Source organism: Chrysochloris asiatica, unplaced genomic scaffold, assembly GCF_000296735.1.
Source record: "Chrysochloris asiatica unplaced genomic scaffold, ChrAsi1.0 scaffold00072, whole genome shotgun sequence".
Lineage (NCBI taxonomy): Eukaryota > Metazoa > Chordata > Mammalia > Afrosoricida > Chrysochloridae > Chrysochloris > Chrysochloris asiatica.
Window position 1 is genome coordinate 11,340,563 of NW_006408590.1, and position 23,953 is coordinate 11,364,515.

At 40.5% G+C, this 23,953-nt stretch overlaps 1 protein-coding gene across 1 annotated transcript in view; it reads right to left on the reverse strand.

Moving 5' to 3' along the window:
* The window catches only part of LOC102840222 (methylthioribulose-1-phosphate dehydratase-like), a 39,298-nt gene that overhangs the window by 8,622 nt on the left and 6,723 nt on the right, over positions 1-23,953 (reverse strand). The window contains exons 2-4 of the mRNA XM_006864912.1: positions 9,337-9,437; positions 1,903-1,951; positions 207-324 (exon numbers count right to left, since the gene is read on the reverse strand). Coding sequence (XP_006864974.1) covers positions 207-324; positions 1,903-1,951; positions 9,337-9,437 — 268 coding nt within the window. The remainder of the gene's footprint in view (positions 1-206; positions 325-1,902; positions 1,952-9,336; positions 9,438-23,953) is intronic.

The following is a 23,953-nucleotide window of genomic DNA, read 5'->3' on the forward strand; positions in this document are numbered from 1 at the left end:
TTGGCAAATGGAGACCTGGTGCGGCGCTATAGGATAAGCACTGGACTGCAAGATTGAATTGAATCATAAGGTGGCAGTTCAAGCCCACTGGCACTCCTTGGAAACTTTATGCAGGGTCACTATGAGTGGGAATCAAACTGACTCGACCAAACTTAACAACAAGAACTTAGCAAATCCTCTTTATGTTGAATCCATTTTCTACATACCTCTCATGGTGTAAGCATTCATAAAAAGAGGAGTACACTGGCTTTTTTTTAGCTTCTTATATGGTGGAGGTCCACTTATGTCCCGTTCATTTATGTCACAAACAAACATGTCTTCAGGCTACTTATGGGGGGGGGAGAGAATAAAAGAAGGCTTACACAGAATTATAAATGCCGCCTTTCTAGTACATACCATATTTTAACACAAATAATGTGCATATTATGAATTCTGCAAACTTCTAAAACCCCTTGTGCACTAGTTTTCTATTGTGACAGTATATGAAATTATGTTATATTGTATACTGATATATAGATATAGATATACACACACACTTATAAATATATATGGAGTCCTTGTGTGGCACTGAAGGATAAGCACTGGAATGCAAGATCAGTTTGAACCACAACTTTAGTGGTTCAAACTCACTAGTCGCTACTTGGAAAGGGTACCCTATACAGGGTTGCTATGAGTCAGAACCGACTCAATGTCATTTAACAAAAACGTGTGTATTTATGTATATGTATACAAACAGTATTCATAATTTCTCAAAACATTTCAACCATTTATTAAAAATAATCTCAAGAATTAAAAAATATTATTTCTTTGGAATTTGAAGAAAAAAATAAGGAAAATTAACATGCATGCAGTGGTGTTATGCTCTCATCAGTTCAGTATCCATTTAGCTTATTAACTCTGCCCTCTAACTTTGTGACTGGGGATTTCAGACCGAGAGTGTGAAGAAACCAGCATCCCCGGATGGGTCTATTAAAATTACTTCTTCACATGTCATAAAATTAAAGAAACAGCATAGAGTAAAACTTTATTATTCTTTGAGGAACTGAAATTTGACTGGCACTCAGAAAGACTAATCTCAGTCAGCTATGCTTTTCCTAAAGCTCTACGGAATTATTTAGATTTGTAGATTTTTTTCTCTTAGTGATACATGCATATTTGTAACTGTTAACTTTCATTGCCAGGAAATTTTTTTAACAGAAACTGCAATATAAATGTTTCATTAATGAAGCAACTTTCCTTGCTTTATTTATAAGTGAAGCACTATGTGTAGTTCAAAACTACTAGCTGTTCCAACGGAGAAAGATGAGACTTTCTGTTCCAGTAAACATTTACAGCCTCGGAAACCCTAGGCAGGGTCGCTTTGAGTCAGAACCAATTCCACCACACACCACTGCCACCAGTGAGTATATTTTTCTAATTAGGTTGGGTCATTATTACAGCAGTAACTTAAATGGATCTTTTCAAAACTTTGTAATAGTTTCATAACTTTGGACTAACTTTGTTATTATTAAATAAGTCAGTCGGAGGTTAGAATGGTAGGAAGATGTACTTGATATTTGAGTCGATTTGATACCGTCAGTCTAATGACCTCACTAGTCGATGCTACAACTGTGCCAAGTTGCAATCATTTATTACAACCACGAATAAGCTACTCTCTTTTGCCCTCTACTGGTAGAATGAGATTACAAAACAGATTTTGGTTGCATGGAGAATACTTATCAGACACAAAAATTAATTTACTCAATAAGTGCTTAGTGATTAGGTATTTATATTATCACACTATGACCATCCTTTAAAACCAACATTTTCTTTTAATTATATTGTAAAATTAATTCCATTTCACAAATGAGCATTAAATAAAGAAAAATGGCATTGGGTTTAAGAAGCATCCCTTTACCGTACCTGAATTCGTTCCTTCTGCACTCCTGAAGGGGCAATGTAGATTTCATTGCTGGAACACAAAATAAAGACATTGGTATTTATTTTCCTCTGGTTTTCTGCTTTTGTACAAGGAACTCTATCAATCCTGGCAGTTCACTCAAGATATTCTTTATAACCAAGTCATACAAATCAACTGCTTGATTTAACGAACAATTTAGGCTGCACAGAGAGAACACCAATGTACTCTGATGCCTCTGTAAGGCTGGAAACACAGCGCCGTGGTGGTGGTTTTTTGTTTTCACGTATAGACAGTTTCCTTTATTTTTACAGTTCATAACCTATGGTAATCAGGCGCTTACTTGGTGGCGGTTGTACAGTTGGCCCCCAAGTCATGGAGACCACCCTATGGTGGCCAGTAGAATGGTGCTCCACAGGGTTTTCGTGACTGTGATCTTTTGGAGTAGACATCAGATCAGGTCTTTCTCCAAAGAACTTCTTGTTAGGTTTGAACCGCTAACCTTTTGGTTAATAGCCAATTGCATTACCATTTGTGCCATCAGGAACACTGAAGCATTTAGTTTTACACACACACACACACACACACACACACACACACACACACACATATACACATGAGGGGGATTCAAAATGAAAAGATAAAAGAAGTTTTCCATGAACTTTCTGAAGCTCCCGTGTATGTGTGTGTGTGTGATACAGCTACTCTAAAATCTAATCAGGAAAATATGCTCATCAGAAGAAACTCCAATTTGTAAAATTCATAAGAGTCAATTTCTGTCATGCAAATAAATTCAGGTTTAATTACGGTCAGAGTCATACGGGGGCAAAGTTATGAAAACTTCTGAGTCATAACCGAACACCTTGAGGGAATGAGCAGTTGGGGTGATACTAGGGTCAACTGGCACAATACAGTCCACAAAGAAAATGTCCTCCATCCTACTTTGGTGAGTAGTGACTGTGAGCAGACATCTAAGGTGCAACTATTACTCTCTCCTCCACTGTAGCAAATACTAGTGGATAAAACCAAATACACAAAGAAACAATGAGTCCAAAGGGTCATGGGCCATCTACCCCTCAGCTTCCATGACCCTGGGCCATCTACCCCTCAGCTTCCATGACCCTGAGACTAGAACTAGATGACTGAGTTAGATTACCTGGCTACCACCCTAGACTGCTCTCAAAGGGGTCACAGTAGAAGGTCCTGCAGACAGTGGGAGAAAAACGTAGAACAAACTTTAAAAATCAAACAAAAGACCAGGCTTACTGGCCGATAGAAACTGGTGGAACCCCTTGGTCACCCTTCAGGCTTGGAACTGAACTCACCCCCTGCGTTTCAATTCTAAGCCAAACAATCGGAAAGTGAACTATAATGCCAGGGAGGTACCCAGTCCTTAGAACAATCAACCAGTCAAGGTAAAAAAGTCAGCATTTATCCCGAGGACAAAATTCAGCAGCCAGGAAGGGTTAGGAAAGAACGAGAGATGAAATGGTTGAAACACCGGGAGCAGTGGGATAAGGAATGTTACATTGTTGTTGTTAAAGTGCCAAGCCGGTTCTGACTCAGAGAGACCCTGCATAGAGTTTCCAAGGAGTGGCTGGTGAGTTTGAAATGTCAACCTTGTGACTCAAACCAACATTGTGGTCTAGTGCTTCATCCCACAGAGCCACACCAGGACTCCGATGTTACACTGTGGAGACTAAAATCAACGACACGAAACAAAATGTGTATGCATTGTTGAATGGAAAATGGATTTGTTCTGTAAACCCTCACTCAATTTACGATAAAAAGTTAAAAAAACAAAACAAAACAAAAAACCTTATAAAACGTGAAGTTCAGAGCCCCCTGCTGGAAGTCTTATTAAATTACATTCTGCCTATTTGAAAAGCCAATCTAGTTTGTGATTAATACTTGGTTAGAAACCTAAACAATGCTCAAAAGCTAAAAATATAAAAGGCATAGCTACATGTGGTGGTCTCTATCCTACCGCAAGATGTTGTGCAAAGAGAAATGTTCTATCCTACCACTAAAAAGGTGCTCTCAAATATGATTTGGCAATAAATTTTAAAATCCTTTCCAAAATTCTCTCCAATTACAACAAAGCTCCTGTAGTTCACTTAGAAATGTCAGCTGATGCAGGAAGGTATGAACTGCCACATCTGTATTAACCAAGGAAATCCCAGCATCTTCCTTCTTTAGTTCTGCCACTGGGTCATGGACAGGTGAGCAGTGAATGAACTAAATATTTGCTAGTGAAAGTGAGGATGATGGTCCATGCAGACCCCAGCTGCCATAGCCAGGGTCACCAATGAACATATAGGTGACGTGAAAGGTTCTTTTTAGGTCCCACTGGTGACTTAAGGTCTAGAACATAGCGCCACTGAGTTGACTAGGACACTTAGCAACTCTACAGGACAGAGAACTGCCTCGTAGGGAGTCCGCTGTCGAGTGGCTGCAGGTCTAACTGCTGACCTTCCAGTTAGCAGCTGAGAGCTTTAACATGCCACCTGGGCTTCTGATCACATCCAACACCACCCGTAAGAGAACCACAGAGTGTCACTGTCTGGAAGCAGTGAGGCTGTGTAGGGATTACACTGTTAGACAGTCCTTTAGGCCAGATTTACTGGACCAGTAGAGACTAGAGCAGGGAGGAGGAGCCTTTTTTCTGCTAAAATTTATAACATCATTCACAGGCCACACAAAATTATTAACCTAAAAAGTAGCCTGCTACATTTGGTCAAAGGAGCTCTGCTAACATATGGTTACGAGTTGGGCTGCTAATCCCACAGTCAGCAGTTCAAAATTAACAGCTGCTCCACAGGAAAAAAGATAAGGCTTTCTGCTCCCATAAAGATTTCCAGCCTCGGAAACCATACACAGGGTTGCTATGAGTTAGAACCGACTCCACGGCACACCACCACCACCACATTTGGTCAAACACTTAACTAACTCACCCATCGCAAGGTCAGTTTGAACCACAAACTCAGCAGTTCAAACCTACCAGTCACTCCTCGGAAACTCTATACAGGGTCACTATGGGTCAGAACCAACTCGATGGCACTCAACAACAACAATGTGGTGATTTGAGTCCTGGTGTAGTGCTGTAGGATAATGCACTGGACTGCAAGGTTGGTTTTAACTGCTAAGTCGGTGGTTCAAACCCACAAGCCGCTCCTCGGAAACCCTACAGGAGATAGCTGTGAGTCGGAAATGATGGCACTCAGAAACAACAACGTGATGGCTGGAACTACAGCTGCCTTGGCAAGGCCTTACAAAATGATTTCGAGGGCTGGACCTTCTAAGGCCTGTGGGCTGGCGTTCACCAGCCCTGGACTCAGAGGAACCCCTGAGACTACTGGGGTTTGGGATACCCTCTAAACTTGGAACTCAAAACACTCCTGGAAGTCACTTTTCAGCTAAGTGACAGATTGAATCATAAAATAATAACACCTGTGAGAGCTTAAGGGCCCTGATGGTGCAGTGATTAAAATGCTCGATTGCTAACCAAAAAGTTGGTAGTTTGAACCTACCCGTGCTCCATGGTAGAAAAGATAATATCGTCTGCTTCTGTAAAGATTCACAGCCCTGGGGCTCTGGGGGGCAGTTCACCTCTGTTCTAGTTACTCCCAGTGGAATCGACTTGGCAGTAATAGGTTTGGTTGGGTGAGGACTGTGTTCCTCTAAATAATCGCCTAAACGAAACCAAATGGCAAACATTTACCCTTGACCAAGGATGAGGAGGTGTAGCTAGATCAGTGGAAACAGAAGGAAAATAAAGAGAAGGCTGATACATTGTGAAAACTGTCACTGAACAATATGTGTAGAAAGTGCTAAATGAGAAACTAGTTTACAGTGCAAACTTTCACCCCAAACACAATATTTTTAAGAAAAAAAGAATCACACAAAGAAGTCCTTTACAAATACCACGACTCAAATCTTTCATCTTTGTGTAACATGGAGGAGGCTCTACAATCGCGTGTGATAACACTGGTGATTCATCGCGATTGTTACGTGGACTTCTCGAGTCTTGTGTGGTGAGATATCTATGTGATCCTGGAAATAGATCCAAATAAAGTACCAAATGGTTTGCTGGTAAAGAAACTCAATCTACAAAGTGGACAAATCCAGGGCATTTATTCAGTTTATTCAAGTGGCTTGGTACATGAGATATGTTTTTGCTACTGTGCTTATAAAATGGAAATCAGTTTACTTTGGTAAACTTGGGTAGCTATTAAGTACCGCTGAGTTGGTTCTGACTCATAGCGACCCTGTATAGGGTTTCCAAGGAGTGGCTGGTGAGTTTGAACCGCCGACCTTGAAGTTAGCAGTCCAGTGCTTATCCTACACAGCACCACATCAGGATACCACTCCAAGTAACTATAAGATTAGCTAAATAGGTTTTAAAGAAATGCATTTAAATCTATAAAGAAATTAGAATACAGAGATGGTAGGACTTTAAGTTTAGGATGGAAAAATGCCAAAAACGAAAGTGAAGTATTTATTTGCTGCAGACCACAAACAAAAAGTATTTTGAATTTCAAGCTATTAGTTTGGGAACTTATTTCTTTATCCCCCCTGCTTTCTCGCAGTGTGGTAAGGAGGGAATAAAACTTGAGAGTTCGTGGTTGTGTCTATTTTCCTATCATTAAGAAAATCATTCAAATCTTACTATGCCTCAAGATCTTGTCTACAATATGGGCATGCTAATTATAATCTAATAGTGTACAGCTAGATCAGGGTCTCTGACACATCACATTGAAATGTAAAAAGAGGAAATATGAAAATAGAAAACACTAACTTTGAACAGTAAGGACCCAACCTAAACACTGTGGCTGCTGAGTACCCGGGATTACCTTTGCTGCTGACATTTTCTTGGTTCTGGATTTCCTCGTCCTATTTGGGCTCTTCTGTGTGTTTTAAGCTGTCTGCTATTAACATCAGTTGGCACAACACACCAGTAGAGTATATGGCCAGTATTATTCTGAAAGTAAAAGCTATTGGGTTTGTACTTCATTGCAAAATTATTGAGTCTAAGAAAGTCAGACAAAGAAAAACAAACTTCCACTAACAATTTCAGAATAATATTACTGATATTAGTCATTGGGGCTTATTAAGTTACTTATGTATTAGGAGAAAAAGTCAACATTCTACCTAAAATGCCCATTTCGCTCTATAAAGCACAAAGTTGGGGGGATCCCAATTGCAGCTCCAGAGAACTGGTTCTTTCTACTGGTAACCTCCAGGAAGCGCTCCTCACCCACTTTGAGTCTGGCTCTGGAAGAAGTATTTTATCGTATGATACAATTTTCCTATAAATTGATTTGAATGCTATAAAAGTCATTTAATTGGGAAAGATGCCCCAGTGAGTGGTTTATGGTACCCACACACAATCACCATGCATGGATTTGTACATTTCTGCTAGAAAAGACATAGTCCTTTATATCTTTTTTTGACGAAGAAAAAGTCCCTCTTTAGATTTCAGTGACCAAGAAAAAAATTCTTCGATTTTTTTATTGTGTTAGTATTTTGGTCGTCCCTGCCCCCCACCCCAGAGCCAGGTAAAATGGTTTTATTTTAGTTCAGTTTCATAGAAAGCTCTATTTTGTACACAAGCAAACTATTTTGGCACATGAAAATAAAAAGCAGTTAACTCAAAGCAGCATTTTAAGACATGATTTGATACAAATAACACTTTGGGGAAATCAGATCACTTAGAATTACTGGCATTCAGCTTCTAAACAGGCCTATGAAATGGCAGCAGCAGCTATAACAACAGATATCCTTACCATAGTGTGGGGCTCTGCTGCATGCAGGCCAACTAGAAAGTTTGGCAAAATGACCTGAAAGCCTGCACAATGTTGAAGCCACACAGCAGCAGGAGGAGGATGGTGAGACAGGGGGCAGGCCTGGGCTCACAGACGCATCACGTGGGACAGACAGGACCTTACTAGACTGAGCCCATCCCTTCATCAGTAACTATGCTAGTTGTTGAGTGCACACCCCCCACCCTACTCCCCACCCCCGCCCTTTCCCGCTGTTCAATTAGTAATGCCTGAGATACTTGGCAGTTGAAAGGAGCTGAAATGCTGCTGGCATCATCTGGTGGCCTGCCATAAAATCCCTTTTGTTCAAAGTGTTCTGACTACACATTTCAGTCCTTACCATACAAATGCAGCTTCCTTGGGGGCATGCTCATATATACTCAGTAGCATATAAATATTTTAGTAAGCCAATTTCGTGAAAGAAAGTAAATCAGGATGAAAGAAATAAATCAGCAGTCACTCAGTTTAATACTCAGCCTCTAAACAATCATATTACTAAAATATTTCAGGAGGAGAAACATTAATCCTATTCCAGAAACTCTTAAAAGAATAAGACTTCACAACCTTTATTAGTATGCCAATGTTTTTTTATGTTCCTTATTTCTTCAGCCTTTTGGAAGACACTGATTAAAATCTAATGAACATGTGAATGCTAGTCATTCCTTCTGTTATGACTGAAGTCCAGTTTCTCCTTTTGTCTCCACAGAACGACAGACCACCAGCTGCTCTGTCTGTTAATAGTGACACATGTGCTTAGAAGGGCAGATTGCCTTTCTGTGGACTCAATAAAACATAATTTTTAGGATTCTTTAACGGCCAGTAATCTATATTTAGGAGTCCCTAGGTGGTATAAATGGGTCAGGACTCAACTACTAGCTGAAAGGTTCCTGGTTTGAACCCACCCAGAGGCTCCTTGGAAGACAGGTCTGGCAATCTGCTTCCAAAGGGTCACAGCCTTGAAAACCCTGTGGAGCAATTCTACTCTGCACACATGGGCTTGCCATGAATTGGAATTCACTGGACAGTAATTAACAACAAATCTATACTTAAGTGACTTTTAAATATTTATCTTGACCTTCAAAACAAAGTTGGTTTTCTTAGAAGGGAAACCTTTATGTCATTGCAGACATATGAACATACTTGACAGCATGGTACTTAATTCCTGGTGTGGCATTATCGGATCGGCACTGGACTGTGAACCACAAGGTCAGTTGCTCCTAAGAAACCCTATTCAGGGGTCGCTATGAGTTGGAACCGACTTCATGGCACTTAACTTAACTTTGATACTCTAAAGACTGAAGACGGGATTATTCTGGTTAGAAATAGTAATTCTGAAATCCTTGGGTGTCTATTGTATCTGCAACTAATGCATAATTGTCTCATTCAGTTATGCAAATATTCATTACTCTTTAAGGAAATTCCATACCTTGAGTATCACATAAAACTGATCAGTTATTCTTGGGACAAAAAACAAGGGGGCTTCAAAATGTTTGTGGAAACTATTCATTATCTAATCCCATTTTCCATAAATTTTGTGAAGAGCCCTCATACAAGTCAGGCTCCCACGGTCTACTCAAATGGAGGAATTCCCCAAACTGAAGTCAGTTGGAAACTCACCCATGCTTCAAGCTAATTCCTCCTCCAGTCCCAGTGACCCAGCCCAAATGGTAAAACTGTTTGCAGAGCTCTGGGATCAGGTATCTTGGATGCTCCTTATCCTAAAAAGAATAAAATATTTTTAAAATATGCATTATGTCAATTCTGACTTCTCTATTAAGAGGCCAAGTTAAGAAACTTTCAGAAAATCTACCATAGTGTGAGGGTACAATAGAAGAAAATCACTACTGTAAACATATTGTAAGTTCTTAATGTAGACAGAATGCAGGGCCATATAGCCCATCAGAGCAAACATGCGAACAAGGTGGGAAATGTGCCGTATCAATGATCAAAACCAAGCCCACTGCCATCGTGGAGATTCCAACTCAGAGCAGCCGGTATACAAGAGTTGTTACTGTTAAGTGCCGTTGAGTCAGTTCTGACTCATAGGAACCCTCTATAGTTTCCAAGGAGTGGCTGGTGAGCTTGAATTGCCAACCTTGTGGTTCAAACTGACCTTGCAGTCCAGTGCATTAACCCGCAGCACCACACGAGCTCCAGTATATAAGAGAGAGCCTATTAAAATGGCTGGAAGGAAGTAGAATTTGGTGCTTACTTGTCCAGAAAATTATTTGACCCAAAACACCCAAAAAATGTCTTGCAGATCAAGTAAATCAAGACCTGCAAGAGATGTAGAACCTATCTGTTGATAGTCTGTATGCTGTTGACTCAAATATATTTTTATCCATAATATACTTTTTCCCTAAGAATTTTATTGTTTTATCTTACTACAAAAGCAATATATACTCATTATGGAAAATAAAACCAAGCAATTAACAAAAACCACTCACTCAGAACCCATCGCAATGAATACCTGCTGGACCCATTTCTATGCAGATATACATGTGGGTAAGTCTATCTGTAGAGACACAGATTTACTGTTATACATGTCTGATTACTTTCTTAGGAAAAACAAGAGCCCAGTATATGCCCCTGCTTTTATAAAGTTAAAATCATTGAAAACAAAAACAATAAAAAAGAAATATAGTGAATTACACTGTGGGCAGCATGACATACAACTCTTCCTGTGTAAACAACTACAAATGCTAAATGCATGATTTTGTTAATATTTCAAACTAAGTCACTGAGCTGGCAATGGAAATATAAAGTTTCACAGGGACAATCAAAGAAGTGAGAGTGAGGTGCCCTGGAAGGGAAGTAATTTTCCTGTGGGTATATGAAAACTCTGAAGACCTTGAGGTTCAGGTTTTTTTAAAAAATTAATTTCTATAATAATACACAGCATGTTACCATGAAATATAGGCTATACCATTTCAACAAATTCTCCACGTACAATTCAGTGACACTATTTACATTCTTCAAATTGTGTAAGCATTAGCACTACCCCTTTCTACCAACATCAGTGAAGCTCTATTCCCTGTTGTTGTTAGGTGTCATCCATTCTGTATGACTCATAGAGACCCTCTGCACAACAGAATGAAACACTGCCAGGTACTGTGCTAAGCTCACAATTGTTGCTACGTTTGAGTCCATTGCTGCTGCCATTGTACTGATCCATCTCGTTGGGGATCTTCCTCTCTTTCTCCAACCCTCCACTTTACCAAATGTGATTACTTCTCCAAGGACTGGTCCCTCCTGATAGCATGTCCGAAGTATGAAAGAAAACTGGCCATCCTAATTTCTAATGAGCATTGTCTGTATTTGTTGCAATACAGATTAATTTGTTCTTTCAGCAGTTCATGGTATTTTTAATATTCTCCTCTATCATCATAACTCAAATGTATCAATTCATCCACGGTCTTCCTTATTCACTGTCCAGCTTTCACATGCACATGAGGCTACTGAAAATACCATAGGTTGGATCAGGGACACATGAGTCCTCAAGCTGACATCTTTGCTCTTCAACACTTTAAAGAGGTCTTGTGCAGCAGATCTGCCCAATGCAATACGTCATTTGATTTCTTGACTGCTGCTTCCATGAGTATTGATGGTTGATGGGAGCAAAATGAAGCCTTTGACGACTTCAATCTTTTCTCCATTAAATGGATGTTGTTTATTGGTCCTGAGAATTTTTGTTTTCTTTACATTGAGGTGCAACCCATACTGAAGTCTATGGTCTTTGATCTTTATCAGTAAGCATTTAAGTCCACTTCACTTTCAGCAACCAAGGTTGTATCATTTGCATATTGTAGGTTGTTAATGAGTCTTCTTCCAATCCCGATGCATTTTTCTTCATCTAATTCAGCTTCTCGAATCATTTCCTCAGCATACAGATTGAATAAGCATGGTATAAGAATACATCTCTGGCACACACCTTTCGTGATTTTAAACCATTCGGTGTTCCAACGTTCGTTGTGAACATCTGCTTCTTGGTCTATGTACAGGTTCCTCATGAGCACAATTAAGTGTTCTAGAATACTCATTCTTCTCAATGTTGTCTACAGCTTGTCATGATCCACACAATCAAAAGCCTTTGCATAGTCAATTAGGCACAGGTATTCTCTGCTTTCAGCCAAGATCCATATCCCTCATTCACATCTTCTTCTGAATCTGGCTTGAACTTCTGAAAATTCTCGGTCAATGTGTGGTTGCAGCTGTTTTTGTATAATCTTTAGAAAATTTTTACTTGCATGTGATATTGATATTATCTGATGATTTCCACATTCCATGGGTTGCCTCTCTTTGGAATAGGCACAAATATGGATCTCTTCCAATCAGTTGGCCAGCTAGCTGTCTTCCAAATTTCTTGGCATAGGTGAGTAGTGCCTCCAGTGCTGCATCAGTTTGCTGAAAGATTTCAATTTGTATTCCATCAATTCCTGGTGCCTTGCTCTTTGCCAATGTCTTCAGTGCAACTTGGACTACTTCCTTCAAGATCATTGGCTCTCTTAATCATATGCTACCTCTTGAAATGATTGAACACCGACTATTTCTTTTTGTCATTAGAAAAAATATTATTTCATATTATTCTCAGTTAATACAAATTTGGAGATTTTTGCATCCTAGTGAGGTTTCTAAGTCAGTGTAAATGTTGTTTTGGCAATCCAATTCAGGTTTCCTTATATTGTGTTCTGAAAATCTGATAGAAAATGTTGGAATATGAAATATTCGAATGAATCCATGACATTCTCCTAAAAATTCTTCTAGTTCAGAACTCTTTATTGCATTTCTAACAAGTGATTGAAGTGTGTGTACATACGTTCTGTACCAGTCAATGTTATCTTATAAACCTTGCTGAGTTCACCACAGTCTGCTATGGTTTGTCTGTAAGCCAAAGAGCATTAAGGCAGCCTTCAAAACTGTCCCTCCTTTACCCTGACTTGTGTTTGCCATTCAATTTCACTATCATTTCTGAGAAAATTTAATAATAGTAGATAGAGCCATTATGTGTGCTTACAGAATATATTTGTGGTGAATCAGTGTTGTAGTTCTCTAAAATTTGACACACAGTATTTTTAAACTTTTTGTTCCCCGTATCAAAGATGTATCTCACTGTCTTACGCAAACTGAGTTAATCCCTAGAACTGATTAACTGACTCAATCTGTCGACAACAGCTACTTCCAAAGAGAATGTTTATTTTTTTAGATTAGTACTAATTTTGGATAAGTGCAGTCGATTTGAGCCCTAAGATTGTGGTTCAAACTTACCAACCGCTCCTTGGAAACCCTAGAGAGGGTCTCTATGAGTTGGAACTGACTCAACGGCACTTAACAACAACAAGAGTCATTGATTGTGGTCAATGTTGTAGAAAAATGGAACTAACTTTGATTTTTACATTTACAAGGTTTGCCAATATCTTCCATTCAAACTCCCACATTACAACGTTCTCGTACATTTATCCAGCACCTTCTGAAGAAAAATCTCACTTCATGGTGAGAGAGCATTAGTTTTATCCAGACACATTTGGCCACCCAATTCATTAAGCTTAGTATGTTTTGAGCTGTAATGATACTCCAAATTGATTTTTTCATTACTGTCAATACATTACTACAAACCAGGCACACAGGTTTGTCTTTCAGTTCAACAAAAAGTAATCATTTGTCCATTTCTCTTGGAAAGATCAACAGTCTGCATCAAATTTTCTTTTCTTCGTAGTAGCCATTTGTAGACTATCACATCACTTAAGGTTTAATAACTATCCGGTGTGTGTGTCACCAGTGACGTAATTATTTTGCTTTGATTGCTGTTCTAATCCTGTATCTTGGATTTAGAACATATCCAACATTCATATCATTGACTCCTGAGGTCATTTCTGTGAACTGTAATTTCCTTAATCTTCATCTGAGGTTCGGTTTTTGTGAGGATTGTTGATTATGGATGTGTGGAGAGATTATATTGGAGTTATCATCTGTGGCAACAAAGATGTTGGCAACATAGTTATCAATCAACGTGAGGCAAGGTCATCAATGTCACGAGGAATCATCTCATTGCATTTCATCATTGCCGGATCGCTATGGTTTCACCACTGTGTTACACCACACTGTCACAACGTACACTCCCAGCCTGCCTGCCACTGACTGTCCTCGGAGTCACCACAATACAGTCAGACAGACCGCAGGCAGCCGACAAGAAGTATACGTGTCTGTCCCATCATGTACTCATAAGTACCCTGTCGAGCCCGTAATGGGCGTTCCTGGTTTGTCCCTTCAAATTTACGTTACTCTTATTATTCACTTAATATAAATTTATTACTATGAAAAAAAGCTTCTAGATTTACTGAATTTCGAGTTCCACCTGTGATTCTCTTGGCAGGGCCAGATCAAATGATTTATCTCATTTAGCAAGGAGCTCTGGTTACGAATCGGGCTGCAAACCTTAAGGTCAGCAGTTCTAAACTACCAGCTGTTCCACAGGAGAAAGATGAGGCTTTCTGTTCCTGTAAAGATTTACAGCCTCAGAAACCCATGTACATGGTTGCTGTGAGTCAGAACCGACTCCATAGCACATCACAACCATTTAGGGGCACACCTGGCGAGACATTTTCTTTAGACTTCATCAATACCAGTCCAGTGCTTATCCTACGGCACCATACTAGGTCTGAAATCTTAATGTCATTTAAATAAATATGAAAATTCAGTTGTTCAATCTCACTAGCCACAATGTGATATCCATAAGGCCAGCAGTTCAAATCCACCAACTGCTCCTTGGAAACCCCATACAAAGTCATTAGAAATCATAACCAACTCCATGGCACTTTAACAATAACAACAACAATGAGAATTCATAGTTACTATATTGGACAGCATAGTTATAGACCATTTACCAATTGCAGGAGAAAAAAGTCCTAAAAATATTCAGTCATTAGCCAAAGAGGACAAGACTGGAGAGTGAAGCGTCCAGCTGATAAGAAGAGAAGGCATAGCACAAAAACACCGACACTTACATATAATACCCACTTGACCTGGCTTCAATGACTGGATGATCAGAGCTCAACCAGAAGAAGAAAGAAGAGGAAAAAAGGAGTAATCTGATACAATTTGATGCACTTGACTTACACCTATGGATGTACTAGCTAAAAAGAGGGAACAAATCCTTACAGCAAGAATCATTCCCAACCCCTCCACTCACAGAGTAGACAGGGATGGGCAACTTGGACATTGGCTACCCAAAATGGGGGGGGGGGGGGTGGCTACCAAGGCAAGAAGTGACTGGCTTACAAGCTTTCAAGAGGGACCCTAGATCCAGAGGAGATCCAGAGGGCCTGGAGGAAGGTAGACTCTCCAGTGAGTAGTATCCAATCTGTCTAGGCGGGGCTGATGAAAGGAGATGAGGATAGGTCTCTTGTGATACAATAGTGAAAAATTGTTATCAGGACTGACTGTGAGGGTTGGAAATGTAAAGACAGACGTTTTATAGCAAAGAGGGGAGTGATTAACTTTGCAGTCTAGGAGCGGAGGTCCCTAGGACCATCAATGGAGAAGAGCAGAGAGCGGGAACCTACCGAGAGAAGCAGTGATGCCTGAGATGGAGGCAGAGACGATGACGTGGAGAGATGGAGCAGCTGGGGACTTTAGACACAGAGGGAGAGGGGCTGTGTGCTGAAGACCAGGGGGAAGGGGTGTGGGGGACAGGCTTGCAGGGTATACCCTTTGGTTGGTTGATGATGCATGGAGGGGATTGTAACCATGGCAATGAGAGGATATACGATAGAATGAATGTAAAACTAGTGTTCTCCCATGTAAACTATCACATAATTCACAATAAAACATTAAAAAAATATATTCAGTCATTCTGATATCTAGGAGTCCTGGTAGCACAGGGTGTTATGCACTGGGCTGCTACCTGCAAGGTCAGCAGTTTGAATCCACTAGATCCTCAGAGGGAGAAAGAGCAAAGATGTCAGTTTGAGGACTAAGATGGGCCTGACCCAAGCTGTGGCATTTTCAATTGACTCATATGCATGTGAAAGTTGGACAATGAATAAGGAAGATCGTAGAAGAATTTAGACATTTGAGTTACAGTATTGACGAAAAATCCTGGAAGTACCATGGACTGCCAGAACAAACAAATCTGTGTTGGAAGAAGTAGAGTCAGAATGCTCCTAAGAAGCCATGATGTTGTGAGTCCATCTCTCGTACTTCGGACATATTGTCAGGAGGACCAGTATCAAGAAGAAGGACAACATGCTTGGTAAAGTGGACAGTCAGCATAAAGGAGGAAGACCCCCAACGGGATGGATTGGCACAGTGGCAGCAGCAATGGGCTCAAGCATACTAACACCAGTGATGACCGGGCAGCATATCTTTCTGTTGTGCATGGGCGCCGCTATGAGTACGAGCCAACTTGATGGCACTTAACAACAGCAACAAAGACTTACAGCCCCAGAAATTATATAGGGTTGCTCTGCATTAGAATCAGTGGCAGTGGGTTTGCTTTTTTTGGTAGGTATTCTGATTTTTACCAATCATTTTAACAAATAAAGTAACCATAGACATAACACGTGGCATAGTGCACTTACAAAAATGTGTAGGGGGTTGGCAAAAAAATGTATAATAAGTGACTTATTTGTATAAAAATAAGCAGTTTCCAGTTGTAAACAGGCAATTTATATCATTATTTAATAATCTACACATCTTCAAGAAATAGCTATTCCAGGGTTCTGATCTTGGGATATCTCTCAGACATTCGAAGTTCCCTCTTCACTGCTCCTGTCTGCACCTCTTTCCCTGCTTCTTACCTAGTTCAAGAAAGGTTAGTGGGATTGGGGGCAAACAATAAGAAAATGGAGGGAAAGGAGAGACAAAACCACCCTTCCCCCTCTACCCAAAGCTTTGCCAAAGCGTATCCTCTATACCAGTCACAAGTGGCCCCCAGTCCATTTTTCACCTTTCTCCACTGTACTCTCTGCCTTGAGGCTGATTGATCCACAGAGATTGTGAAGCCAGGCTCCCTTGCCTTTCAGCTTCCAGGTGGGTTTGGCCAGAGGGCAAAACCAGACACAAAATATTTGTTCCCCTGGCTCTCAACCTGCCCAGTCTCTGTGGGGCACAGCTCAGCCGATGGCTCTCCCATGCAGCTGCTTCCTTATGCATTCAGATAGTACCTGCTCTCCACCTCACCCTTTCAGGTTTAGGATCGAAGTACCTTGTCGATTTTCTTAAGGTCATCCCACACCTTTGTAAGTCGTGTCTTTATTAACGTTTCCTCAAATGACCCAATCTGAGGGTGCCAGCTGCTTTCAGCTGCAACGCTGACTTACTCAACCTTCCAGTTCAACCTTTTATCTCTTTAGTAAAAAGAATGGAATAATGGTGCCTAACTCAGATTGCTGTAAGGATTAAATCATAATTGTAAAGTTTTCAAAACAGTTCCTGGCACCTCAAATGTCCTGATATATTTCTAATATAAGCAGCATCAATTTTCCTCAGAACTGCTAAGTTCTGTCCCCCTTTATTACAGTTTGCTACCTGTCCTATTTTCTTCTCTGGATAGAGGCCTCTTCCCCCTTACACCTGCTAGAACGGATTCATCCTCCAGTTCTCAGTGCTGCCAGGGACCACCAGACTGTGTCCAGGCATTCGGGGAGACAACTTGACAGTATACAACAACAACAAATCACACGCTCTTAAATTTCAAGATTTCAGCAGCTTTATTCTTAACCTTCTAAGTTCAAACTATTAGCTAGTCTACAGGTAAAGCATGAGCTAGCATCTAGGAAATTCACTATGCTGGCTTGGAAAAAGTATTTACATATTAACAACTGAAAAAAAGAAAAATGTAAATAGGGGTCTAGTTATATCGGTCTTACTGTCGAAGTTCCTAAAAATTGCTTAGTTTCTCTTCACATAGTATTTCATCATGCTTAAAAATAATAAATGCTGACTGTAATTTCATAATTATTTAACATAGTTGAGAGGCACCACAATAAGCTTCTTTTCTACTATTTTTTCTTCCACTTAAAATACCTTTCATTATTTGTTTTTTAAAATGATTACAGTTGTAGGACAGAAGGCAAAATATACATTATAGGTAAACTTCTGACATAATAAACTTTTTAAAATGGAAATTTCTTTCAAACAAAACAGGATGGAAGAGTTGAAGTAACTAAAAAATATTACTTCTAGGCTGGTCTGACAATCAATCAATCAATCAATCAATCAATCTATAAAAATAAATAAATAAATAAATAAATAACATCTCCTAACCCAAGAAAAAAAATTCTGTTAAAATATAATTTCACCAGGAGTTACCCGGAAAAAAACAATAAACAATATGAAGAGACTCAAAAAGTTAAAAGACAATGGAATTTTTCCACAAGCTTTTGAACCCTTCTCAACCCATACAGTTTATTTCTGTAGCATCTCTCCCCTTTAAAGAGTCCAAAGAGAGGTCATTATTTAAGGGACTCAATTCTCAGCTACTTCACAGTGTCTCCAAATTCACTGCTGCTATGGTAGCACAGTGGTTACGAATCAGGCTGCGAACCTTAAGGTCAGCAGTTCGAAACTACCAGCTGTTCTGCGGGAGAATGATGAGGCTTTCTGCTCCTGTAAAGATTTACAGCCTTGGAAACCCTGTACAGGGTTGCTATGGGTCGGAACCGACTCAACAGCACTTAACAACAACATTTTACATAGACATTTCATTTTTGATAAGTATCTCAGGTGATGATTGGTGGAGGAATCCTCAAAAGATAAAACGAGGAACATGGAAAAGTAGAAATTTTTAAAGATCTTATTATGAATCGGGCTGCGAACCTCAGGGTCAGCAGTTTGAAACTACCAGCGGTTCCGTGGGAGAAAGATGAGGCTTTCTGCTCCCGTAAAGATTTACAGCCTCAGAAACCCTGTACAAGGTCGCTATGAGTCAGAACCGACTCCACGGCACATAACAACAACAACAACAACATTCATCAAAAGCTTAGGAGTTAGCAGACTTGATGTGAAACCTGCACGACACCACTTTGTGGCTCAGTTGACTTATCTAGGAAGTGAGCTGAATCCCTGTGTGGGTTAAAGAAGCCAGCACAGGTCTGACAAGGTCAATGTTCCTTGCTTCCCATTTGGAAGCGTCAAGTCTGCCATTAATATTAATACTGAAACTGTGTTGCTTTTTCTTATCTCCGTCCTCCGATATCTAGCCACAATTAGCCATGCCCCATATCATTTGCTATTTCCTTTTTTAGGGATAAAAGTATTTTAATTATATATTCAAACACAGCTAATAGCAGTTTTCCAATCCTTGAAACCCATCAATTTGCACAGCAAATAGCAAATATTATAGCAAACGGTCTGTTATTAAGGGTCTCCCCTTTTCCTTTTGTCTTTCCTAGCTCTGAGGCACCAGAGCAGTGAACTGTCCTCTGCCACGGGATGCTAATGATGCGGCAGCTGTTGTTAATGACTTTTCATTCAATCATCCAAACCCACAAAATCACAATTTCAGGGCAAATAAGCACTTAGCAGCAGGCACCAACAAAAAGATAGTATGATGAAAATGCAGTTGTTGAAATTGTCACAGTGATAAAGTAACAATCAGAATATATATTTTAACAAGAATCAACAAGAAGGAAAGGTTTAATTCGCCCCTGAATGTCAATAATATTATTTCTTAGCTAATGTTAAGGAGCTCTGGTATTATAGTGGTTACGAATTGGGCTGTGAAGCTTAACGTCATCAGTTCGAAACTACCAGCTGTTCCACGGGAGTAAGATGATGCTTTCTGCTCCTGTAAAGATTTACAGTCTTGAAAACCCTATACAGACACACAGGATCACTATGAGTTGGATCTGACTCCACGGCACATCACGACGACGAGCTATCTAATTTTCACTTAGAAAAAGACTTTTGAAACATTGTGAAAAAAAGAGCAATTATAATAAAGTGCTTTGTTGTTGTTGTGAAGTGCTGTTGAGTCAGTTCCGACCCACAGTGACCCTGTATAGGGTTTCCGAGGAGCTTAGAAACATATTTAATGACATTTTGGATATATATTAAGAGCTTTAAGTCTAAAATATCATTTAAACAATTTCCAATCTAGTTATTCTATTTCAGACTCATATGGCACTAAGATATCTGCTCACAGACAAGGGCTCTAACCTCCTCCCTCACCTTTCCTTGCATTGATGACTCAGAAATTTTCCTGAATACTAATCTTTCTTAAAAGGTAAAATCAAGGGGTTTTTTTTCCTTAAAAAAAAGAAAAAAGGTCATCTTTCTAAAACAATAAAATCATGACTCTCATATAAAGATAAACATACATCAAAGATATTTTAACTCATCAACTAATGACAGAATCAGAAAGACATGCACACATAAAAGCAATCAGGAAATGCTGGATTTATAAATAAAGCATGACTGGACAATATCCACAGGGCAACAATAGATTAAATCTCACTGAACACTTTACATTTTTATAGACAATACTCATGTGTATTGGTGTCCTGGTGCGGCACTATGGATTAATGCGCTGGACTACAAAGTCGTTTGAACTGCTAGGTCAGTGGTTCAAGCTCACTAGCTGCTCCTTGGAAACCCTATACAGAGTCGCTATGGGTTGGCACCAACTCAATGGCACTTAACAACAACAACTCATGTGTATTACTATCAGCATTCCACAGTGAACAGAGTTGTAGAATAGCCCAAAGAGAACACCAGATCACCAGTACTTGTTCTTTATTGCTATAATAAGTCTCTGGCAGTGTGTCTTGAACTAGCTTTATTGTTAAGTACTGTTGAGTAGAGTTCTGAGCAGCTGGCCATGCATTTAGCAGCCCAGTGCTTATCCTAAGTGCCACACCAAGACTCCCACACTGGATTTAGTAATTGCAAAGGTTCTGGAGTGAGAAGTGCTTGGCATGTATAAAGAACAGAGAGCAAGGCAGCTACGTGATGAGGGAATGCTGAGCAGTACTAGAAAATTCATGTACAATGATGGGCCAGTCTGATCACCTAGGGGCGTGAAAGCCACGCTGATGAGAATGACCCTAACAGCAAGGAGACTGCTTCATGGGCCCAGGCAGGGAGAGGGAGAATACCTTTAGAATGTAAAGGGGGTTGGAGATCTTCAAACCCAAGTCAGGGCCTTGGATTTCTTCCATTTCATGGAGCAAGGAGATGGTTTTATGTTCAGGTAGATCAGTAGTTCTTGTGGAAGTGAGGAATTTCATATCCAATGACTTTTATTTTCTAATTAATCACACGAAGTCATCAGCTGAGTGAGAGTGTAGGCCAGGTGTGAGAGGAAGGGGAAGGAAATAAAAGGTGTCAGTCATCTCAGGGAACAGGCCAAAGAAGCTAGTAGGGCAATGCAGGAAGCTTGCTGGGCAGTGCTTAGGGCCAGATGGAGGCTTTGATCATGAGTATGAAGTGCAACCAGTCAGCACAGCTGTAGACGCATCTCCAGCACCGCCCAGCTGCTCAGTGCAGGCACAAAAGGTGGGTTAGGGGTTTGCCAGAGCAACTACGTTTGTAAATTAATTCAATAATGCGCTTAAGTAAGAACTGTTCCAAAAGAATGGTGTAGAAGGCAAATTGCAGTGGGTTAAGAATGAAATGAAACTTGGAGGCAGAGAATTCTGACTGAGTGAGTTGCTATGAAGAGGACTGGGACAGAGTGATAGAGAAACTCAATTGTTTGTTTTACATCTACAACTACAAGCAATCAGGGTGCTGTTTTTGCGAGTTGCCATTGAACACCCGTCCCAACCCAGAGTGGCCTCAGGTCTAAGGATCAAACATTACCCAGGCCTGGGTCACCCTATTTTGGGTACTTTCCAACCTGCAGGGCTCATCTCCCAGCACTACAACTGACAATGGAAAGAAGCAAGAAGGCCTGGTGATTTACTTCTGAAAAGAAGCCACTGAAAACCTTACGAGTAAAATTAGCGATTGTTGTGTTGTTAACAGCCATCAAGTCAATTCCAACTCATATGACTCCGGGTTAATATTTCTAAGGAGCGGCTCAGGAGTTTGAAGCATCAGCCTTGCGATGCTCCAGTGTCACACCAGGACTCCAAGTTAGGGGACAATAGAGATTAAAAAGCTATATGGGAGTAAAGGTCTAGCTACAGTGGAACCTGAGGCAGCTCAATAGGACTGCCTTATTTTTCCAGGTCTTCTAAGTTTCATGGTGTGGCGCTGTGGGTTAATGCACCAGACTGCAAAGCTGTCTGAACTGCAAGGTGGGCAGTTCAAGTTCACCAGCTGCTCCTCGCAAACCCTATACAGGGTCGCTATGGGTAGAAACTGACTCTACAGCACTTAACAACAACAACTAAGTTTTCTGGCTTTGACAAGATATAGTGTTACCACTATCCTATCACTCTTTTTCGTGGAAAACATTTGAGTTTTCCATCTCTGACAAATGTCTGCCTTCTATAGGTTCTGGCTTTCACAGGCTGTACTATGACAGGCCAGTCTTCGAGGAGACAGATGGGGTTGGAACCAGGAGCACAAAGAAATATATACCTTAGACAGGAGGAAGGGTAAAACTAATACCAAACCGTTTACTGTGGAGACAATTCTGACTCACGGTGATTCATGGGTTTCAGAGTACAACTGTGCTCCGTAGGATTTCAAGGCAGTGACTTTTCAAAACCAGATTGCCAGGCCTTTCTTTTGAGGCCCCTCGGGGTGGGTTCGAACTGCCAACTTTAACAATGATTAGTAGTCTTAAACATTTATGACACTTAGGACTCCACGGAAAGGTAAAGATGCAGGTCGAGATGAAATTAACAAGTGTTGACAGCAATTTTTTAAAAATTGAAAACCCGTTGCTTTCAGTTAATCCCAACTCACAGAAACCCTATAGGACAGAGAGGAACTGCATCATAGGGTTTCCAGGGTATAAACCCTATAGGACAGAGAGGAACTGCCTCATAGGGTTTCCAGGGTAGAAATCTTTGTGGAAGCAGACTGCCACATCTTTCTCCTGAGAAGCATTTGGTGGGTTTGAACTACCAACCTTACTGTTAGCAACCAAGTGTTTAACCATTGTGCTATCAGGGTTTCTTGATAACAAGAACAGCTAACAATGACTGAGAACCCAATTTATTCTGCCAGACTATTCCAAAGGTTTATATGAACTACTCTACTTAATCCTTATAATAAACCTATTGTGTCAAGAACGATTAAAGTGTCCAAAGCCACCCAGATAACAAGCGGCAGAGCCAAGTTGAACCCAGGCAGTCTGACTCCAGATCCCTAGTCCTTAACCATCATCCTATACTGTAGGCAGGAAGAGGAAGGAACTAAAGAAAAAGTCCTGTTTTCTTTTCCATTTGGAAACAGGGTCATCTAGAAAACAGGCTTGGGGTGGAGAGCTTGAGGTGAGAGTGAGATTAGGAATAGTCACTTAGGGGAATGGGAAGGAAGACACCAATTCATAGTTGAGGGATTCCTCCATCCCTGTGAACAGTTCTGAGTAGCCTGGGTGAGGGGCATTCAAGTAAAGACAATGACTGACATACAGTGGGGAGGATCCTTTGATCAGAGGTGGTGTTGTGGGGTGCTGTTGCGTCCTTTCTGACACATAGTGACCCGACATGGCAAAGTTGTGCTGCCCAAAAGGCTTTCCTAGGCTGTAATCTTTATGAGCCACCACTCGTCTGTCAGTTTGTCGTTATGTGGTGGCTTGTGTCTTGGTGTGATTTTGGAAGCTATGCCACGGGTATTTAAATATCAGCAGGGTCACCCATGGTGGACAGGTTTCAGATGAGCCTCTAGACGAAGACAGACTAGGAAGAAGGAGTGACAAATTACTCCCAAATATTTAGTCACTGAAAACCTTATGAATAGCAGAGAAACACTGTCAGATATAGTGCTGGAAAATTAGCCCCTCAGGTTGGAAGGCACTCAAAATGCGACTAGGAAAGCGCTGCCTCCTTAAAGTAGAGTTGACTGTGATGACACGAATGTAGTAAAGCCTGTTGGAGAAAAGCCTGCAGGACCTTCATTTATGGATGGGGCACAACTCAAAATGAACATTAGGCAAGTCTACTACACAAGACCTTTTTAAAATGTTGAAGAGCAAAGATACCAGCTTGAGGACTAAGATGCTCCTAACCCAAGCCATGGTATTCTCAGTCACCTCATATGCATGCGAAAGCTGGACAGTGAATAAGGAAGATCGTAGAAGAATTGATGCTTTTGAGTTATGGTGTTGGAGGAGAATATT